Raw genomic sequence first — 17,175 nt, forward strand, 5'->3', positions numbered from 1 at the left:
CTGACGGGATAAAGAACAGGCTTTTCAACAAACAGCACTGGGACAACTGGCTAGCTATGTGCAGTTGTCTATGCCACTGTATATATATGGATACCTAGGCACACCATGTACAAAAATTAACTCAAAACGGGTCAGAAACCTATAAAACTATAAGACTCTGAAAAAAACATAGGGGTAAATCTTGGTAACCTGGAATTAATAATTTCTTAAATACAGCACTAAAAGCACAAGCAACCAGAGAAAAAATAGATAAATATGACTGCATTAAACTTTGTGCAGCAAAGGACAGAATCAAGAAAATAAAGACACACCACGCAGAATGGAATAAAGTATTTACAAATCACAAATCATGTAAGGGCCTATCATCCAGAATATATAAGGAACTCTTCCAACTCAATTTAAAAACCAGCAAAGGGGGTCGGCACTGCGGCATAGCCGGTAAAGCCTCCGCTCGCAGCGCCGGCATCCCATATGGGCGCCGGTTCAAGTCCCAGCTGCTCCACTTCCGACCCAGCTCTCTGTTGTGGCCTGGGAAAGCAGTAGAAGATGGTGCAAGTGCTTGGGCCCCTGCACCCACGTGGGAGACCCAGAAGAAGCTCCTGGTTTCAGATTCACCCAGTTCCAACCATTGTGGCCAATTGGGGAGTGAACCAGTGGCTGGAAGTCAGTCAGTCAGTCAGTCAGTCTGTCTGTCTCTGCCTTTCAAATAAATAAATCTTAAAAAAAAAAAAAAAAAAAAAAGCCTGAGTCACCTAATGACTTCAGAGGAGTGTCTAAATTCCTAATGTGACAGGGAACTAGCAACAAGGTTGGGAGGGATGGCAGAAAAGTAAAGAAATGTTGGCTGTCACCACAGGGCATCTAAACAAAGCACTGGCCTTTTTCATCTCTGGCATCACTCCCACATGGCTCAAGTCCCCATCTTCAGACAACCTATCAGCAAACCCCCGAGTTCACCTCCTGCTCAGTGGAGAGGAGGGTGCCTGTCACAAGCACTGAGCCACTGACCAGCCCGTCTGACTCAGCAGGCTGGGGTCCTGTGTGCACAGGGTCCTCGCTCCGAGAACTCACTCCCTCCCTGGAGCTCCCAGCCCTGCTGGACCCCCCTCCCTTGCTGTCTGCTCTCTCCCCCAGCTCCACGAGCCAGCCTTTGCTCGTACAGCAATCCTCACCGAGGCCTACCTGGGCCTGTAGTTCAGCCTACAACTCCCCAACCCCAGCAGCCCCCATACCTGCTCCACTTCCCCCACAGCATGTCTCACCTTCCAACCTACATGCAGCTTTGCTTATCGCTTGTCTCCTTGAGAATGTAAGACTGGTTAAGTCAAGGATGCCTGTCCAGTAATGTCCAAGGGGTATTCAAAAAGTTCACAGAAAATGTATATATATATATATATTATTTTTTTTTTTTTGACAGGCAGAGTGGATAGTGAGAGAGAGAGAAAGGTCTTCCTGTGCCGTTGGTTCACTCTCCAATGGCCGCCGCGGCTGGCGCACTGTGGCCGGCGCACCGTGCTGATCCGATGGCAGGAGCCAGGTACTTCTCCTGGTTTCCCATGGGGTGCAGGACCCAAGTACTTGGGCCATCCTCCACTGCACTCCCTGGCCACAGCAGAGAGCTGGCCTGGAAGAGGGGCAACCGGGACAGAATCCAGCGCCCCGACCAGGACTAGAACCCGGTGTGCCGGCGCCGCAAGGCGGAGGATTAGCCTAGTGAGCCGCGGCGCCGGCCAGAAAATGTATATTATGAAAAAACTGCACATGGCTTAAATTTTTTTTTTGCTCCAAATAAACTCATCTTTTAATTCAACTTTCCACAAAATTTTTTCTTTATTTTTATTTGGAAGGCAGAGACAGAGAGAAAAGAAAGAGACAGAGACATAGATCAGTCTTTTATTCTCTGGTTCACTTCCTAAATGCCTTCAACAGCCAGGGCTGGTGAGCCTGCAACTCAGTTGGGCCTCCCGCAAGAATGGCGGGATCCAAGTATTTGAACCACCATCTGCTGCCTCCCGGGTGCACATCAACAGGAGGCTGGAATTGGAAGTGGACCGAGACCCAAACCCAGGAATTCCCATATGGAATATGGGCATCCCAGCGGCAACTTCACCACTGTGCCAAATGCCTAACCTAACAACACATTCACTTTGTTTTGGACTGTGTGTGTCTGTTTTTTAAAGATTTATTTATTTATTTGAAAGGTACAATGAGAGAGAAGAGAGAGAGAGGGAGAGACAGAGAGAAATATTTTATCCACTGGTCCACTCTCCAAATGGCTGGGCCAGGCTGAAGCCAGGAGCAGGGAACTCCATGTGGATTTCCCACATGGGTAGAAGGGGCCCCTGTACTTGGCCATCATCCACCACTTTCCCAGGAACATTAGCGGGAGCTGGATTGGAAGTGGAACAGCTGGGATTTTGAGCAAGCACTCTGAAGTGACAGCTTAAACTGCTACATCCCAGGGCTGGTGCTGTGGCAGAGTAGGTTAAGCTTCTACACGCAGCGCCGGCATCGCATATGGATGCCGGGTTGTGTTCTGGCTGCTCCTCTTCCAATCCAGCTCTCTGTTTATGGCCTGGGAAAGCAGTGGAAGATAACCCAGGTGCTTGAGCCCCTGTACCCAATGTGGGAAACCTAGAATAAGCTCCTGGTTCCTGGCTTTGGATCAGCCCAGCTCCAGATGATGCAGCTGTCTGAGGAGTGAACCAGCAGATGGAAGATCTCTCTCTGTAACTCTGCATCTCAAATAAAGCTTCAAAAAAAAAAAAAAAAAAAAAAGGAAAGAAAGAAAAAAAGGAAAAAAAGAAAAGAAAAAGAAAAAAGACAACCAAAACCAAAAAAACCTGCTACATCCCAACACTGGTCCAATTGTTTGCTTTTTTAGAGGCAGAGAGAGAGAGAGAAAACATACTCCCATCTGTTGGTTCACTCCGAAAATGCCCATGATGGTAGGGGCTATGCCAGGGCCAAAGTCAGGAGCTGGGAACTCATGTCTCCCACACGGGTGGCAGCAGCCCAATTACTTTAGCCATGGTTGCCTCCCAGGGTATGTACTGGCAGCAAGCAGGAAATGGGAGTCAGAGCTGGGAATCCGACCCAGGCACTCCAATGCAGGGACATCCTAACACCAGGCCGATGCCTGCCCCCCCAGACCCTCTGACATGCTCTTGCACCCCCCCCATGGACCCTCTGACACGCTCTCGTACCCACCATGGACCCTCTGACACGCTCTCACACCCCCATAGACTCGGACACGCCCTCACACCCCCATGGACTGACACGCTCTCACACCCCCATGGACTCGGACACGCTCTCACACCCCCATGGACTCGGACACGCTCTCACACCCCCATGGACTCGGACACGCTCTGGTACCCTCGGCACCTAGGCCAGGCACTAGCACTTTAATGGACTGAATCTACTGCTTGCAGAGCAAACTGGGCGTGGTGACCTCTCCCCTCCTTGGCGTTTGCTCCTTCTGGCATGTAACCCATGTCCATGTGCTACTGGACTTCGGTTCAGAGGAGTCCTTCCCCGACGCAAAGAAAGCACGTGTCTCCCTTTGCGTATCTCTGCCTGGGACCAGGGCTCCCCCATATGCAGACAGGCAGAGAATACAGCTTCCTAAGAACTTCTGGGTGAGCAGAACTGAAAACTGCCCTCTACAAATACTTGTCTAACTTCTTTGTCTACCTCCAGCTAATTAAGTGCTACCTTTCATTTAAGTGGGCTTAACCAGAAATTGCTTCTCTGAAAAAACTACCCCAAACATCTTAGAACTTCAGCAGACCTCAGGCCTGGGGCCAGCGCTGTGGCACTGTGGGTTAAGCTGCTGCCTGCAACACTGGCATCTGGGTGGTTCGAGTCCCAGCTGCTCCACTTCCAATCCAGCTCCAAGCTAACAAGCCTAGAAAAGCAGCAGCAGATCGCCCAAGTACTTTGGCTCCTGGCTTTGGCCATGGCCCAGCCCCGGCTATTGTGGCCATCTAGGGAGTAAACCCGCAGATAGAAGATTCTCTGTCTTGTCCCCTCTCTCTGTAACTCTGCCTTTCAAATAAATAAATAAATCTTTACAAAACAGAGACCCCAGGTCTACAGAACACCGAACTGAAGTGTGAGCTCAGAAGATAAAGACTGGTGAGCAAGGCCCGAGGAAGCATGGGCTGCTCCCGGTTCCCTTGCCTGACCTCCAACTAATTATTCTTATCCTCCTCCTAGTTTCCTGGAGTTCAGAAAAGACAGTCCAAAAAACAGGTAGGAAAGGAGAGAGCTGCAGAAGGAAATGGCAGCGAGCAGGTGCATATGAAACAGGCATGATGCTCCAGGTACGCATCTTCAACACTGGAAGACCACGAGCCTCCCGCTGCCGACTCCACACCCCGGTGAAGCTTGTGGCTGTGGAGTGCCAGGCAGTCAGACAGCACTGCTTCCCAGAACCCAGGCCTTCCATGTAGATGGTGCCTGCCTCTCTACCAGCGAGTGCCTTACTGAGCGAGTCTGCGTGACAGGGGGTTGAGGACGACTATCGCTGGACAAGCCAGCCCCTCAATCATACTTCATTCCAAGACCTGCTTTCCACCTGCATGCCCTAAAACACAAAACCCTACAAACAAGTTCTCTTTTACAGTTACATATAATTCAAACGAAGTACATCATCTCAACAGGGCAAATACTATTTTAGTTAGCACAAGAACCAAAGCTATTTTAACCCTTAAACCAGTCTCTTAAGTGAACTCAAATGGTTCCTAACATAAAAGTTATGAGAAAACTGCCTTCTGGGATATTTTTGTACCTTTAGTCAATAATCATGTATAACATATTGAATTACATATTGAAAAATTCAAGAGAGTAGCTTTCATGTTAAATTTACCCGCCACAATAAAAAAAATGTTGAAGGAAAACACTTTTTAAAAGACAGTGTACAACGTATGTATCAGAATTCTGAGCAGGGCTGCCGGGGGAGCCCACAAAGAGCTCCGAGGGGCAGCACACAGCACAGCCTGACCTCCAGTCTTGAACAGCCGTCTCTCCTCCTCCTTCAGCTTGCTCTGCATCAGACGCAGCGTGTTTTCTGCTTCCTGTGGAAGAGAAGCAGCAACATCAGAGGCGGCAGCCCTGTCGTACACTGTCTGATTTCTCTGCATTGTGCTTCAGACTTGGAACCAGACAAGAATGAAACTAAAGGAAGGGGAAGAGAACTAGCAGCTACCACGGAGCCCTGGAACGTGGCCCTTCCCGGAGGGCCCACAGCCTGTGGGAGGGGCTCCTGATCACCATGTAATCTGCATGGGACATCAACACAGCAACAGAGGCACCACACGATGGGACAGGGACAGGCTTCTGGCTCCCAAAAGAACAAAGCACGGATTTCTCTTTTTTTATCCTGAGTTGACATCAAAATTCCAGTCTCAAAAGATGCTGAACTGTGGTAAGTGTTGTGGCACAGAGGGCTAAGGGATGCTTGGGATGGACTTCCAATCCAGCTTCCTGCTAATGCCCGGGAGGCAGCAGGTGACAGTCCAGGTTACTGCCACCCAAGCAGGAAACCTGGATTGAGTTCCTGGCTCACGGCTTTGCCCCGGTTTCCCGGTTTAGCTCCACCTTGCAGACATCTGGGGGAGTGGATCAGCTGATGGAAATCTTTCTCCCATTTCTCCCTCTTTCTGTCATTCTGCTTTTCAAATAAATAAGTAAACAAAAATTAAGAACAAACAAGCAAACACACACGAAAGTGGTGGCACAGGCCAGGATGGTAAGAGAAAAAAATTTGAGGGTAGCTAAAAAAGTACACGGGAAAATGGAATCAGTGATGAGGTGGCCACTGTGGTGCAGTGGGTTAAGCTGCCACCGGAGATGCCGGCATCCCTCGTAAGTGCTAGTCTGAGTCCCAGCCACTCTGCACTTCCAACCCAGATTCCAGCTAATGTGCCTGGGAGGAAGTGGATGATGCCCCAAGTTCTTGGGTTTTTGCAACCCTCATGGGAGATGCAGATGGAGTTTTGGGCTCCTGGCTCCAGCATGGGCCAGCCCTAGCTGTTATAAGCAGTGGGGAGAGAACTAGAGAGACAAGATCTCTGGCTGGCTGTCTCTATGCCTCTGCCTTTCAAGTACAAAATGTGAAGAAAAACTTTAAAAAGATTTATTTATTTGAAAGGCAGAGTCATGGGGAGGGAGGAGACATCTTTCATCCACCGGTTCACTCCACAAATGGCTATAATGACTGGGACTAAGTCAGGTGGAAGCCAGAAGCCTAGAACTCCCCCTGGGTCTCCGACAAGCATAGCAGGGCCCAAGTATTTGAGCCACGTTCTGCTGCATTCCCAGGCCTAGAACTCCCTTTGGGCGACCCACGAGGAGAGCAGGGCCCAAGGATTCGAGCCATTCTCTACTGCAATCCCAGGTGTATTAGGAGGGAGCTGGATCAGACACACAGTAGACCCAATGCTCTGATATGGGCCTAGCTCGCTACTACAATGCTAGCCCTCCAACAAAAAACTTTTTTAAAATGTTCAAATATAGCCCTGATAACTATAAAAAGAGGGACTGAAGGAAGAAATTGGCTTTCAATATTTTGTCGTTGCCCTGACAAGAAAGCACTGCATTTTAGGCATGGATGATTGAGAGCAGAGGTAAGATAAGCAGAGCGCAGTGAGGCAGAGAAAAAGAGGAGGAACGGGGAGATAAAGGGGCCACTCAGAAGTACCTGGGCACCCACATGCCATCTGGAGGCATATTCTTTTGTATGTTCTTGGAAGCCAGGGGTGACCCCAGATGTTAGAACAATGCTCCTCTCTCTCTGCCTCTCCTCTCTCTGTGTAACTCTTTCAAATAAATAAAAATAAATCTTTAAAAAGGGGGGGCCGTGCTGTGGCGCGGTGGGTTAATGCCCTGGCCTGAAGCGCCAGTATCCCATATGGGCGCTGGTTCTAGTCCTGGCTGCTCCACTTCCGGTCCAGCTCTCTATTATGGCCTGGGAAAGCAGCAGTAGATGGCCCAAGCCCTGGGGCCCTTGCACCTGCATGGAAGACCTGGAAGAAGCTCCTGACTCCTGGCTTCAGATCGGTGCAGCTCCAGCCATTGCAGCCGACTGGGGAATGAACCAGTGGATGGAAGACCTCTCTCTCTGCCTCTCCTCTCTCTGTGTAACACTGACTTTCAAATAAATAAAAATAAATCTTAAAAAAAAAAAAAGAACAATGCCAAAGTTTATTTTCACTGGCCCTTTACAGCTCTTTCTTCAGCTCCAGGTTCCTTTTTTTCTTTCTTTTTAAAAAATATTTATTTATTTGAAAGTCAGAGTTAGAGAGAGGGAGAGACAGAAAGAGACAAAGAGTTGTCTTCCATCTGCTGGTTTACTCCCCAAATGACTGCAACTAAACCTGGGCCAGGACAAAGCCAGGAACCAGGAGTTCCTTCCAGGTCTCCCACGTGGACGGCAGGGGCCCAGGGACTTGGGCCATCCTCCGCTGCTTTCCCAGCATAACAGGGAACTGGATCGGAAGTGGAGCAGTTGGGCCTCAAATTGGCACCCATATGGGATGCCAGTGTCATAGGCTGTGGCTTTACCCTCTACGCCACAATGCCAGCCCCCAAGCTCCTTTCAATAGCATCAAAATGTGGCTGTCCTACACCCAGTGCCTCCACTGCTGCCTCTCTGCCATACGCACTGGTGGCAACCAGTTTCTCATCAGGTAGCCCAGGTACATGCATCAGTTACTTCCAGGCAGCCCCTGGACAACAAACCGACTTCACCTCATTCAAATGCTAAGGTTTACAAGAAGGCTAGCTTAACCGCAGCACCCAAAGCTGTCAAGGATCAGGGACAGACGGACATGGAGGGCCACCTCCACCACGAACACAGATTCTCAATGACTGATTACAACACGCTGCCATTTCCTTTTCCCAACTTATGCTAGGATATGGAAAACCCTCTGGGCTGGCAGGACCTGTGCAACAGCTGGTCGGGCGGGTTCTGAATCACACACACTTGCTCTCCAGTTAGGAAACCTCCATTCCTCTTTATAAACAGTCTCCAATGAACTGGCTTGGGTGACTCAGTAATCACGGCTTGAAAATCTTCAGTGAGCCAACCAAGCAAGTTTTCAGATCTATACTCAAAACTAGCCACATAATTTATGGGGACTGGTACACAATAAAATTCACTGAATGGTTCTTCTGAATTTCAAGATGGCGGCAGCGAGCACAAACGCCTGGGTCCCTCCAAGAGCAGACTGTGTGACCGCACAGCCCAGGAGTCAGCTTGTGTTCCTGTTTCACAACACTCCGATGACCTAACATCACAGACTCAACTCGGCAGCCCAGCAAAACAATCCTCCGACTAACCAGGGTGAACAAAGCATCCTTCGATTTGTTTTCCACAATATTTACAAACGGACGTCACCAAGTGCAAAACAGCAGCAGAAGGAAGGGGCCGCACAGGAGACTGAGCACTTGCCTCGAACCTCTCCTGCTCCATCCTATGGTGGTCTTCAAGCTGCTGTTCCAGGTAAGCTAAATTGCGAAACTTCTCGAGATAAATGTCATACTGCTTTTGCAATTCTTCCTCAATCTTCTCATACTCATCCATAAAGGCAGGCCTAACGTGAGAAAGTGAGGTAAAAAGGGAAAGGTTACTGACACGCGGCAGTCCCCCACGTCCGGAACCCCACTCTGTCACAGCTTTCTTCGGACAGGTTAACTAGGAAAGTGCCTCCACCCGTCACCGCCTGAATTTCACTTCCTTTTTTATCTTCTCCTTTAAATGGTGCTTCTTTTAAAATCACAAATAAGGGACCAGCGCTGTGGTGTAGCAGGTAAAGCCTCCGCCTGCGGTGCCGGCATCCCATATGGGTGCCGGTTCGAGTCCCGCCTGCTCTACTTCAATCCAACTCTCTGCTATGACCTGGGCAAGCAGTGGAAGATGGCCAAAGGCTTGGGCCCCTGCACCCGCATGGGAGACCCAGAAGAACTCCTGGCTCCTGGCTTCGGATCAGCGCAGCTTAAGTCACTGCGAGCAACCACAGGATGGAAGACCTCTCTCTCCCTCTCTCTCCCTCCCTCCTCCCCTCTCCCTCCTCCCTCTCTCTCTCCCTCCCCCCTCCCTCCCTCTCTCCCCCTCCCTCTCTCCCCCTCCCTCTCTTTCTGCCTCTCCTCTCCCTCCCTCCCTCTCTCTGTCTCTCCCTCCCTCTCTCTCTCCCCTCTCCCCTCTCTCCCTCCCTCTCTCTCCCTCTGTTCCTCTCTCCCCCTCTCTCTCTGTCCCTCTCTCCCTCTCTCTCTCCCCCTCTCTCTGTAATTTTGCCTCTCAAATAAATAAATAAATCTTTAATAAAATAAAATAAAATCACAAATCAGGTGTGCTCTTTATAAAAAACTGAAATAATCTTGAAAGTAAAATCACTCAGAATCCCAGCATCAGGTATGAGCACTTGGTATCTGACATACATACATTTTTCCAAACATTTCTGTGCACACAGGCAGGAATTCAACCTTCTATTAAAGATGAAATATGTTACCATAAATGAAATTTTATACTACTTTTTTGTTTCTATACATTAGATTTCAATAAATAAATAAACATACACCACACACACCTCTCAAAATCCTGAACTAATATATGCACTGCAAGTTATCCCTTATCCACAAGGCTTGGGACCAGAGGTGTTTCAGATTTTGGATTTCTGTGAATTTTGGAATATTTGCATACACAACGAGATTTCTTTGGGATAATACCCAAGTCTAAACATAAAATTCATGTGTATCTTATTTTTTTAAATTTTATTTATTTCAAAGAGAGGTAACGGCAAAGAGAGAGAGAGAGAGAGAGAGAGAGAGAGAGAGAGAGAGAATGAATGAATGAATGTCAATCTTCCATGTACTGGTTCACTCCCCAAATGGAAACAATGGCCAGGGCTGAGCTGATACAAAGCAAGGAGCTTCTTTCGGGTCTCCCACAAGGGTGCAGGGGCCCAAGGACTTGGACCATCTTTAACTGCTTTCCCAGGCCATAGCAGAGATTTCAGACAGACTGGGGCTGGCACTGTGGCATAGTAGGCTAAGCCTCCACCTGTGGTACCAGCATTCTATGTAGACACGGGTCCATGTCCTGGCTGCTCCTCTTCAGATCCAGCTCTCTGCTCATTCCTGGGAAAGCAGCGGAAGATGGCCCAAGTGGCCGGGCCCCAGCACTGGCACAGGAGACCCGGAAGAAGCTCCTGGCTTCCAATTGGCTCAGCTCCAGCCGTTGCAGCCATTTGAGGAGTGAACCAGTGGATGAAGACCTTTCTCTCTCCCTCCCTTTCTCAAATAAATACATAAATAATTTTTACAAAGGCTCTACTTGGTGCCGGCGTTGTGGTATAGCAAGTCAAGCTGCTGTCTGCGGCCTCAGCAGCATTCCACACTGGAGCACTGCTTCCAGTAGAGCTCCCTGCTGATGTGCCTGGGAAGGCAGAAGATGGCACAGGTACTTGGGCCCCTGCCACCCATATGGGAGACCAGGATGGAGCTCCTGGCTCCTGGCTCCTGACTGCTGTGGTCATTGGGGAGTGAACCAGTGGACAGAAGATCAATCAATCTTCCTACCTGCTCCCACTCTGTTTTTCAAATAAATGAACAAATAAATTTTTTTTTTCAAAAGACTCCATTGATCTAGGTGTTTTGTACCACTATGATCCATCCATATTCCCTGAAAATGTACTTCCAACGAGGTGGAGTCACTAGCAACATGAACTGACCGGTGAGGAGTTATCAAAATCTAGAATCTACTCAAACTAAGAGATGGGAGTAAATTTCCATCTCCACTTATTTATGGCAAGATCTTTGGAGAACATCTAGGTTACTTTGGCTTGCATTCCAAGAAGTTAAAAAGCTTAAAGAATTAAGCAGTTTCCATACAGATTAAAAGCAAGAAAGAGAAGAGTTTGGCAGTCTGCTCAGTGGAGCAAGCAACACATACGTGTTCCCAAACAATGGATGGCTTATGCAGGCTTCCTCACTGCTCAAGGAGTTAGTATCACCTTCTAATCCCTCAGTCTTTGTCCTTCCTTTAATTCAAGGTGTTTTGTTTTGTTTTTTGGGTTTTTTTTGACAGGCAGAGTGGACAGTGAGAGAGAGAGAGAGACAGAGAGAAAGGTCTTCCTTTTCCGTTGGTTTACCCGACAATGGCTGCGGCAGGCGTACCGCGCTGATCTGAAGCTAAGAGCCAGGTGCTTCTCCTGGTCTCCCATGCAGTTGTAGGGCCCAAGCACTTGGGCCACAGCAGAGAGCTGGACTGGAAGAGGAGCAACTGGGACAGAATCCGGCGCCCTGACCGGGACTAGAACCTGGTGTGCCGGCGCCGCAAGTGGAGGATTAGCCTAGTGAGCTGCAGCGCTGGCCTAATTCAAGTTTTTAAAACAGTTATTTATTTACTTGAAAGTCAGAGTGACAGAGAAGGGGGGAGAGAGAGAGACCAAAACAGAGAGAAAGGGAGAGAAGCTTCATCCATGACTCATTTCCCAAACGGCCACAACGCCTGGACTAGGCCAGGTCAGCCAGGAGCCCAGAACTCCTCCAGGTCTCCCCAGGGGGCAGGGGCCCAAGTCCTTGGGACGTCTTCCACTGCTTTCCCAGGCCACAGCAGAGAGCTGGATCAGAAGCAGAGCAGGCAGGATTCAAACTGGGATGCTGTTGTCAAAAACAGTAACTTAACCTGCTGTACCACAATGTACCTTCACTTTATTTGAGAAGCAGAGATAATGAAAGATGGAGACAGAGAGATAGCCCCTAGCTGCTGGTTCACTCCCCAGATGGCCGCAATGGCCAGGGTTGGGCTGAAGCTGGGAACTAAATTCAAGTCTCTCACCTGGGTGGCAGGAATCCAACTACTTGAGCCATTACTGCTGCCTCTCAGGGTCTACACTAGCAGAAAGTTCAAATCTGGAGCCCAAAATAGATACTGAACCCAGGCCATCAGATATGGGGTGCAGGTGTCTTATCCCAATGTCTTTTTTTTTTCTTCTGATTTTATTTATTTGAAAGAGTTACAGTGAGAGCAGTGAGAGGTAGATCCAGATTGGGGGGGGGGGTGTCTTCCACCTGCTGGTTCACTCCCCAAATGACCGCAATGGCCAGAGCTGAGCTGATCTGAAACCAGGAGCCAGGAGCGTCTTCCTGGTCTCCCACATGGGTGTAGGGGCCCAAGGACTTGGGCCATCTTCCACTGCTTTCCCAGGCCATAGCAGAGAGCTGGATCGGAAGTGGAGCAACTGGGACTCGAACTGGCACCCATATGGGATGCCGATGCTGCAGGCCGCAGCTTTAGCCCGCTGCACCACAGTGCCAGCCCCTTATCCCAATGTCTTAACTGCTAGGACAAATGCCTCCCCTAACTGCCTTATTTAAGATTTTTTTATTTATTTACTTGAGAGGCTGAGTTACAGTTACAGACAGAGGGAGAGACACAGAGAAAGGTCTTCTATCCTCTGGTTCACCCCTCAAATGCCATCAAGAGTTGGGCCAGTCAGAAGCCAGGAGTTTCTTCCAGGTCTCTCACAAACGTGCAGGGGCCCAAGCACTTGAGCCATCTGCTACTGCTTTCCCAGGCCATGTGCAGGGAGCTGGATCAGAAGAAGTGCAGCCCACACATGAAATGGCGCCCAAATGGGACCCTGGTGCCACAGGTGGAGGCTGAGCATACTATGCTCCAACACCAGCCCCAACTTACTTTCTTACAATTTATTTTTAAACTATTTTTTAAAAATTGACACATAGTGGCCGGCGCCATGGCTCACTAGGCTAATCCTCCGCCTTGTGGCGCCGGCACACCGGGTTCTAGTCCCGGTCGGGGCGCCGGATTCTGTCCCGGTTGCTCCTCTTCCAGGCCAGCTCTCTGCTGTGGCCCGGGAGTGCAGTGGAGGATGGCCCAAGTGCTTGGGCCCTGCACCCCATGGGAGACCAGGAGAAGCACCTGGCTCCTGCCATTGGATCAGCGCGGTGCGCCAGCCGCAGCACGCCGGCTGGGGCGGCCATTTGAGGGTGAACCAACAGCAAAAAGGAAGACCTTTCTCTCTGTCTCTCTCTCTCACTGTCCACTCTGCCTGTCAAAAAATTAAATAAATTAATTTTAAAAAAAATTGACACATAGTAATTGTACATATTTTTGCAGTACACTGACAGTCTATTACATGTATATAATGTTTCATGATCAGGGCAAATGGCATACATGTCACCTTAGACATTCACCCTTTCTTTATATCAGGACTATTCAAAATCCCCTCTACCAGCTCTTCTGGAATAGTCAATGAACTGCTGTCAACCGCAGTTACTGTTCTAACTTCGAAGACCTCTTTCTACTCAGTCCTCTGGCTTCATACCTGACACTCTGCAGGCTCTGGAGACGCTTCCGGTTTCTTTCCAGTTCTAATTTTCTTTTTTCAATTTTGGCTTCTAAATTAGCTTCATCAGAGGCAACGTTATTGAGCAGGTCATTTGTCTTCTGAACTTGCACCTGTGTAAGATAGGAGACAAGGAGACAAGGAGCCAGTGAGGACTGCCACCCTGACTCCTGCAAGAGGGGAGCTTTTCAACTCAGCCATCAACATCATGCAGCGAACAAACAAAAATGACTCACGTAACTATTTCTAGGGGGAAGTCAGAGAGACTCAAGGGAAAAATCCTTTTTTTTTCTTCTTCTCATGAAAAGTGGGTGTTTCTGCCCGGGGACACAGCCCAAAACAGAGGCCTGCGATCTGCCGAGCTCACCTTTAGGGGACTGGAGACACCTCTCTGTGAACACTTACTTGCCCTTGACACCGTTCAGACTGCTCCCCTGGCTAGAAATATCCACTTTCAGAACACATGCACACGAAAGTGTGGCTTTACTTACAAGACGGCAAAAAAGAAACATGAGCTGGGCTCAGCCCTAACCCACTCCTGTCGGGACTGAGTGCGAAGGTTCCTCTGCCCTCATGCTGGCAACAGAAGCCACTCTGCTAGTGAAGGCAGTGGCCAAGCCTGGCCACAGGGGTCTGGGCAGTGGTGGGACAGGCGCCCTGGGGCAGTAGGGCTGAGCAGAGAGGAAGGGGACCACTGCCGATAACGACAGACTTCTCTGTGCCCTGTTAGAGCTCACGTGAAACAAGTGTATCAGTGCGAACATCAGCGTCTTCCCGCTGGTGTGGTTAGGGAGGCTGGCTGGGTCAGCGCCTGAGAACTCCGAGTTCCCGTCTGCTGCGCTGGGAGCCCAGCTGGATATGGAACTGCGTCCCCACGTGCTGACTTCCATCCCTGCATGAGGTGCCCGAGGGCACAGGTGGCAGCGCCCACAAAGGTTTCCGACTGCTGACCTGCAGGTCCACAAGGCAACGTGCTGTTTCACTGCTTTGGTCTGACCATCACTGGCCACAGCTGAGAAAGCCGTGCCACGAAGCACCCACCACTGCTCAGAGGCTGCAGTGGGGACACGTGCTCACCCTCGCGGCAGCAAAGGCAGCCTTCTTTCTGAACAGCTCAAGTCAAAGGCAACTATTTCTCTGACTCAGATTAAAACCCATTTTGATTGATTTGACCTTAAAAATACAAATGATCTTTTAAAGACAGCTGTTCATCACATGACAGAGATCAATGTGTAAGTACAAACATTCTTCCTGGTTTTCTGAAATAAATGACGTATACTTCCTAACTCATTCTAAGTATCACAGGTATTTCCCAACAGCGAGATTACTTAAGAGGTGTCCTCCAAGAAATTAACTGTGCCCTCTTTGGGGTGTTCTACTCTTTTTTTTTTTTTTAAGAATTATTTTATTTATTTGAAAAACAGTTAGAGAGGTAGAGCCAGAAGAGAGAGAGAAGACTTCAATCCGCTGGTTCACTCTCCAAATGACTGCAACGGCCAGAGCTGAGCTGATTTGATACCAGGAGCCAGGAGCTTCTTCCAGGTCTCCCACGCAGGTGCAGGGGCCTAAGGACTTGGGCCATCTTCTACTGCTTTCCCAGGCCATAGCAGAGAGCTGGATCAGAATAGGAGCACCCAGGACTCGAACCGGCACCCTATGGGATGGGGCTTTAACCACTGCCCCACAGTACCAGCCTCTGGGGTGTGTTACTATTAACATGTTAGTGCTGGGACCAGTGCTGTGGCTCACTTGGTTAATCCTCCACCTGCGGCACCGGCATCCCATAGGGCGCCGGGTTCTAGTCCCGGTTGCTCCTCTTCCAGTCCAGCTCTGCTGTGGCCTGGGAGGGCAGTGGAGGATGGTCCAAGTGCTTCGGCCCCTGCACCTGCATGGGAGACCAGGAAGAAGCTCCTGGCTCCTGGCTTTGGATCAGCTCAGCTCTGGCTGTTGCAGTCATTTGAGGAGTGAACCAATGGAACCTCTCTCTGCCTCTCCTTCTCTCTCTGACTTTCAAATAAATAAAATAATTTTTTGAGAAACTATTAGTTATAATGAGGGAAAAAAAAACAACAGCAGAAAACAAATCAGGTAACCTTAAACATTCTCTAAATTCTGCATTTCCCCACTAACACATTTCTTGTTACCAGGTCTAGTTTGCTACATACTGCACAGGTAGGAAATTGGTATTTTGAGTCCCAAGCATAAAAATATAAATAGGGGCTGGTGTTGTGGCACAGCACATTAAGCTACCTTCTGCAATGCCAGCATCCCATATGAGTGCTTGTTCAACTCACAACTGCTCCACTTCCAATCCAGCTCCCTTTTAAAAAGAAATCTCTTTATTTATTTGAAAGGCAGAGTTAGAGAGGCAGAGGCAGACAGAGTTCCTCCGTCTGCTGGTTTGCTACAGATGGCTGCAGTGGCCAGAGCAGTGCCAATTGAAGTCCAGCTCCCTACTAATGGCCTGGGAGAGCAGCAGCAGATGTCCTAAGTCCTTGGGCCTCTGCACCCACAAGGGAGACCCAGATGAGGCTCCTGGCGCCTGGCTTCAGCCTAGCAAAGCCCTGATGGCTGCAGCCATTTGGGGAGTGAAGCAGTGGATGGAAGATCTCTCTCTCTCTGTCTCTCCCTTTTTCTAACTCTGCCTTTCGAATAAATAAAAGGAGAGTAATCTTACCAAAATCTCTTTTATTGCAATTCTCATCACTTTTTCAGTCTCATTGATTTCCAGAGGTCTTGCAATGGCTTCTGTTCTCAGTTCCTAGGAGAAACAATAAAATAATCTCCGTATATTTTCACAAAAATTGTTTCAAACCCAGCATTTTTAGATCTAGACATGACTAATGGACTGATTCTCACAAGTTTCACTAGAACGTGGGTCTCTGATGCCAAACACCCCCACCGTCTCCTCCCTCAAATGCCCTCTGGGATCCGAGTGCCTTCCTGGACTTGTCTCTAACTCCGTGAGTGAACGTAAACTCAGCACCATTCCCCCCTCTCTCTCACACCTGCTTCTGCACCTGCTGTCTCAGCCCCTCACTGTCCCCTCTCTCTCTCACACCTGCACCTGCACCTGCTGTCTCAGCCCCTCACTGTCCCCTCTCTCTCTCACACCTGTACCTGCACCTGCTGTCAGCCCCTCACTGTTCCCCTCTCTCACACCTGCTCCTGCACCTGCCGTCTCAGCCCCTCACTGTCCCCTCTCTCTCTCACACCTGCTCCTGCACCTGCTGTCTCAGCCCCTCACTGTCCCCTCTCTCTCTCACACCTGCACCTGCACCTGCTATCAGCCCCTCACTGTCCCCTCTCTCACACCTGCTCCTGCTGTCTCAGCCCCTCACTGTCCCCTCTCTCTCTCACACCTGCTCCTGCACCTGCTGTCTCAGCCCCTCACTGTCCCCTCTCTCTCTCACACCTGCACCTGCACCTGCTGTCTCAGCCCCTCACTGTCCCCTCTCTCTCTCACACCTGCACATGCACCTGCTGTCTCAGCCCCTCACTGTCCCCTCTCTCTCTCACACCTGCTTCTGCACCTGCACCTGCTGTCTCAGCCCCTCACTGTCCCCTCTCTCTCTCACACCTGCTCCTGCACCTGCTGTCTCAGCCCCTCACTGTCCCCTCTCTCTCTCACACCTGCTTCTGCTCCTGCTGTCTCAGCCCCTCACTGTCCCCTCTCTCTCTCACACCTGCACCTGCACCTGCTGTCTCAGCCCCTCACTGTCCCCTCTCTCTCTCACACCTGCTCCTGCACCTGCTGTCAGCCCCTCACTGTCCCCTCTCTCTCTCACACCTGCACCTGCAC

General features: G+C 49.7%; 1 protein-coding gene across 29 annotated transcripts in view; it reads right to left on the reverse strand.

The window, feature by feature from the left end:
* Positions 1 to 17,175, reverse strand: part of IFT38 (intraflagellar transport 38) — a 46,677-nt gene that overhangs the window by 14,127 nt on the left and 15,375 nt on the right. For 21 of the 29 annotated variants that reach the window (XM_070064013.2, XM_089321348.1, XM_070064019.2 and 18 more), the window contains 4 exons: positions 16,051 to 16,134; positions 13,353 to 13,486; positions 8,456 to 8,597; positions 5,006 to 5,078 (listed from right to left, as the gene is read on the reverse strand). In XM_070064013.2, the coding sequence (XP_069920114.1) occupies positions 5,006 to 5,078; positions 8,456 to 8,597; positions 13,353 to 13,486; positions 16,051 to 16,134 (433 nt within the window). Of the gene's footprint in view, positions 1 to 5,005; positions 5,079 to 8,451; positions 8,598 to 13,352; positions 13,487 to 16,050; positions 16,135 to 17,175 lie in introns of all 29 variants that reach the window. The other 8 variants (XM_089321353.1, XM_051836256.3, XM_070064011.2 and 5 more) reach the window with 1 other exon arrangement.

This window comes from Oryctolagus cuniculus, chromosome 19 (genome assembly GCF_051225735.1).
Source record: "Oryctolagus cuniculus isolate XC-2025 breed Fujian yellow rabbit chromosome 19, ASM5122573v1, whole genome shotgun sequence".
Taxonomy (NCBI): domain Eukaryota; kingdom Metazoa; phylum Chordata; class Mammalia; order Lagomorpha; family Leporidae; genus Oryctolagus; species Oryctolagus cuniculus.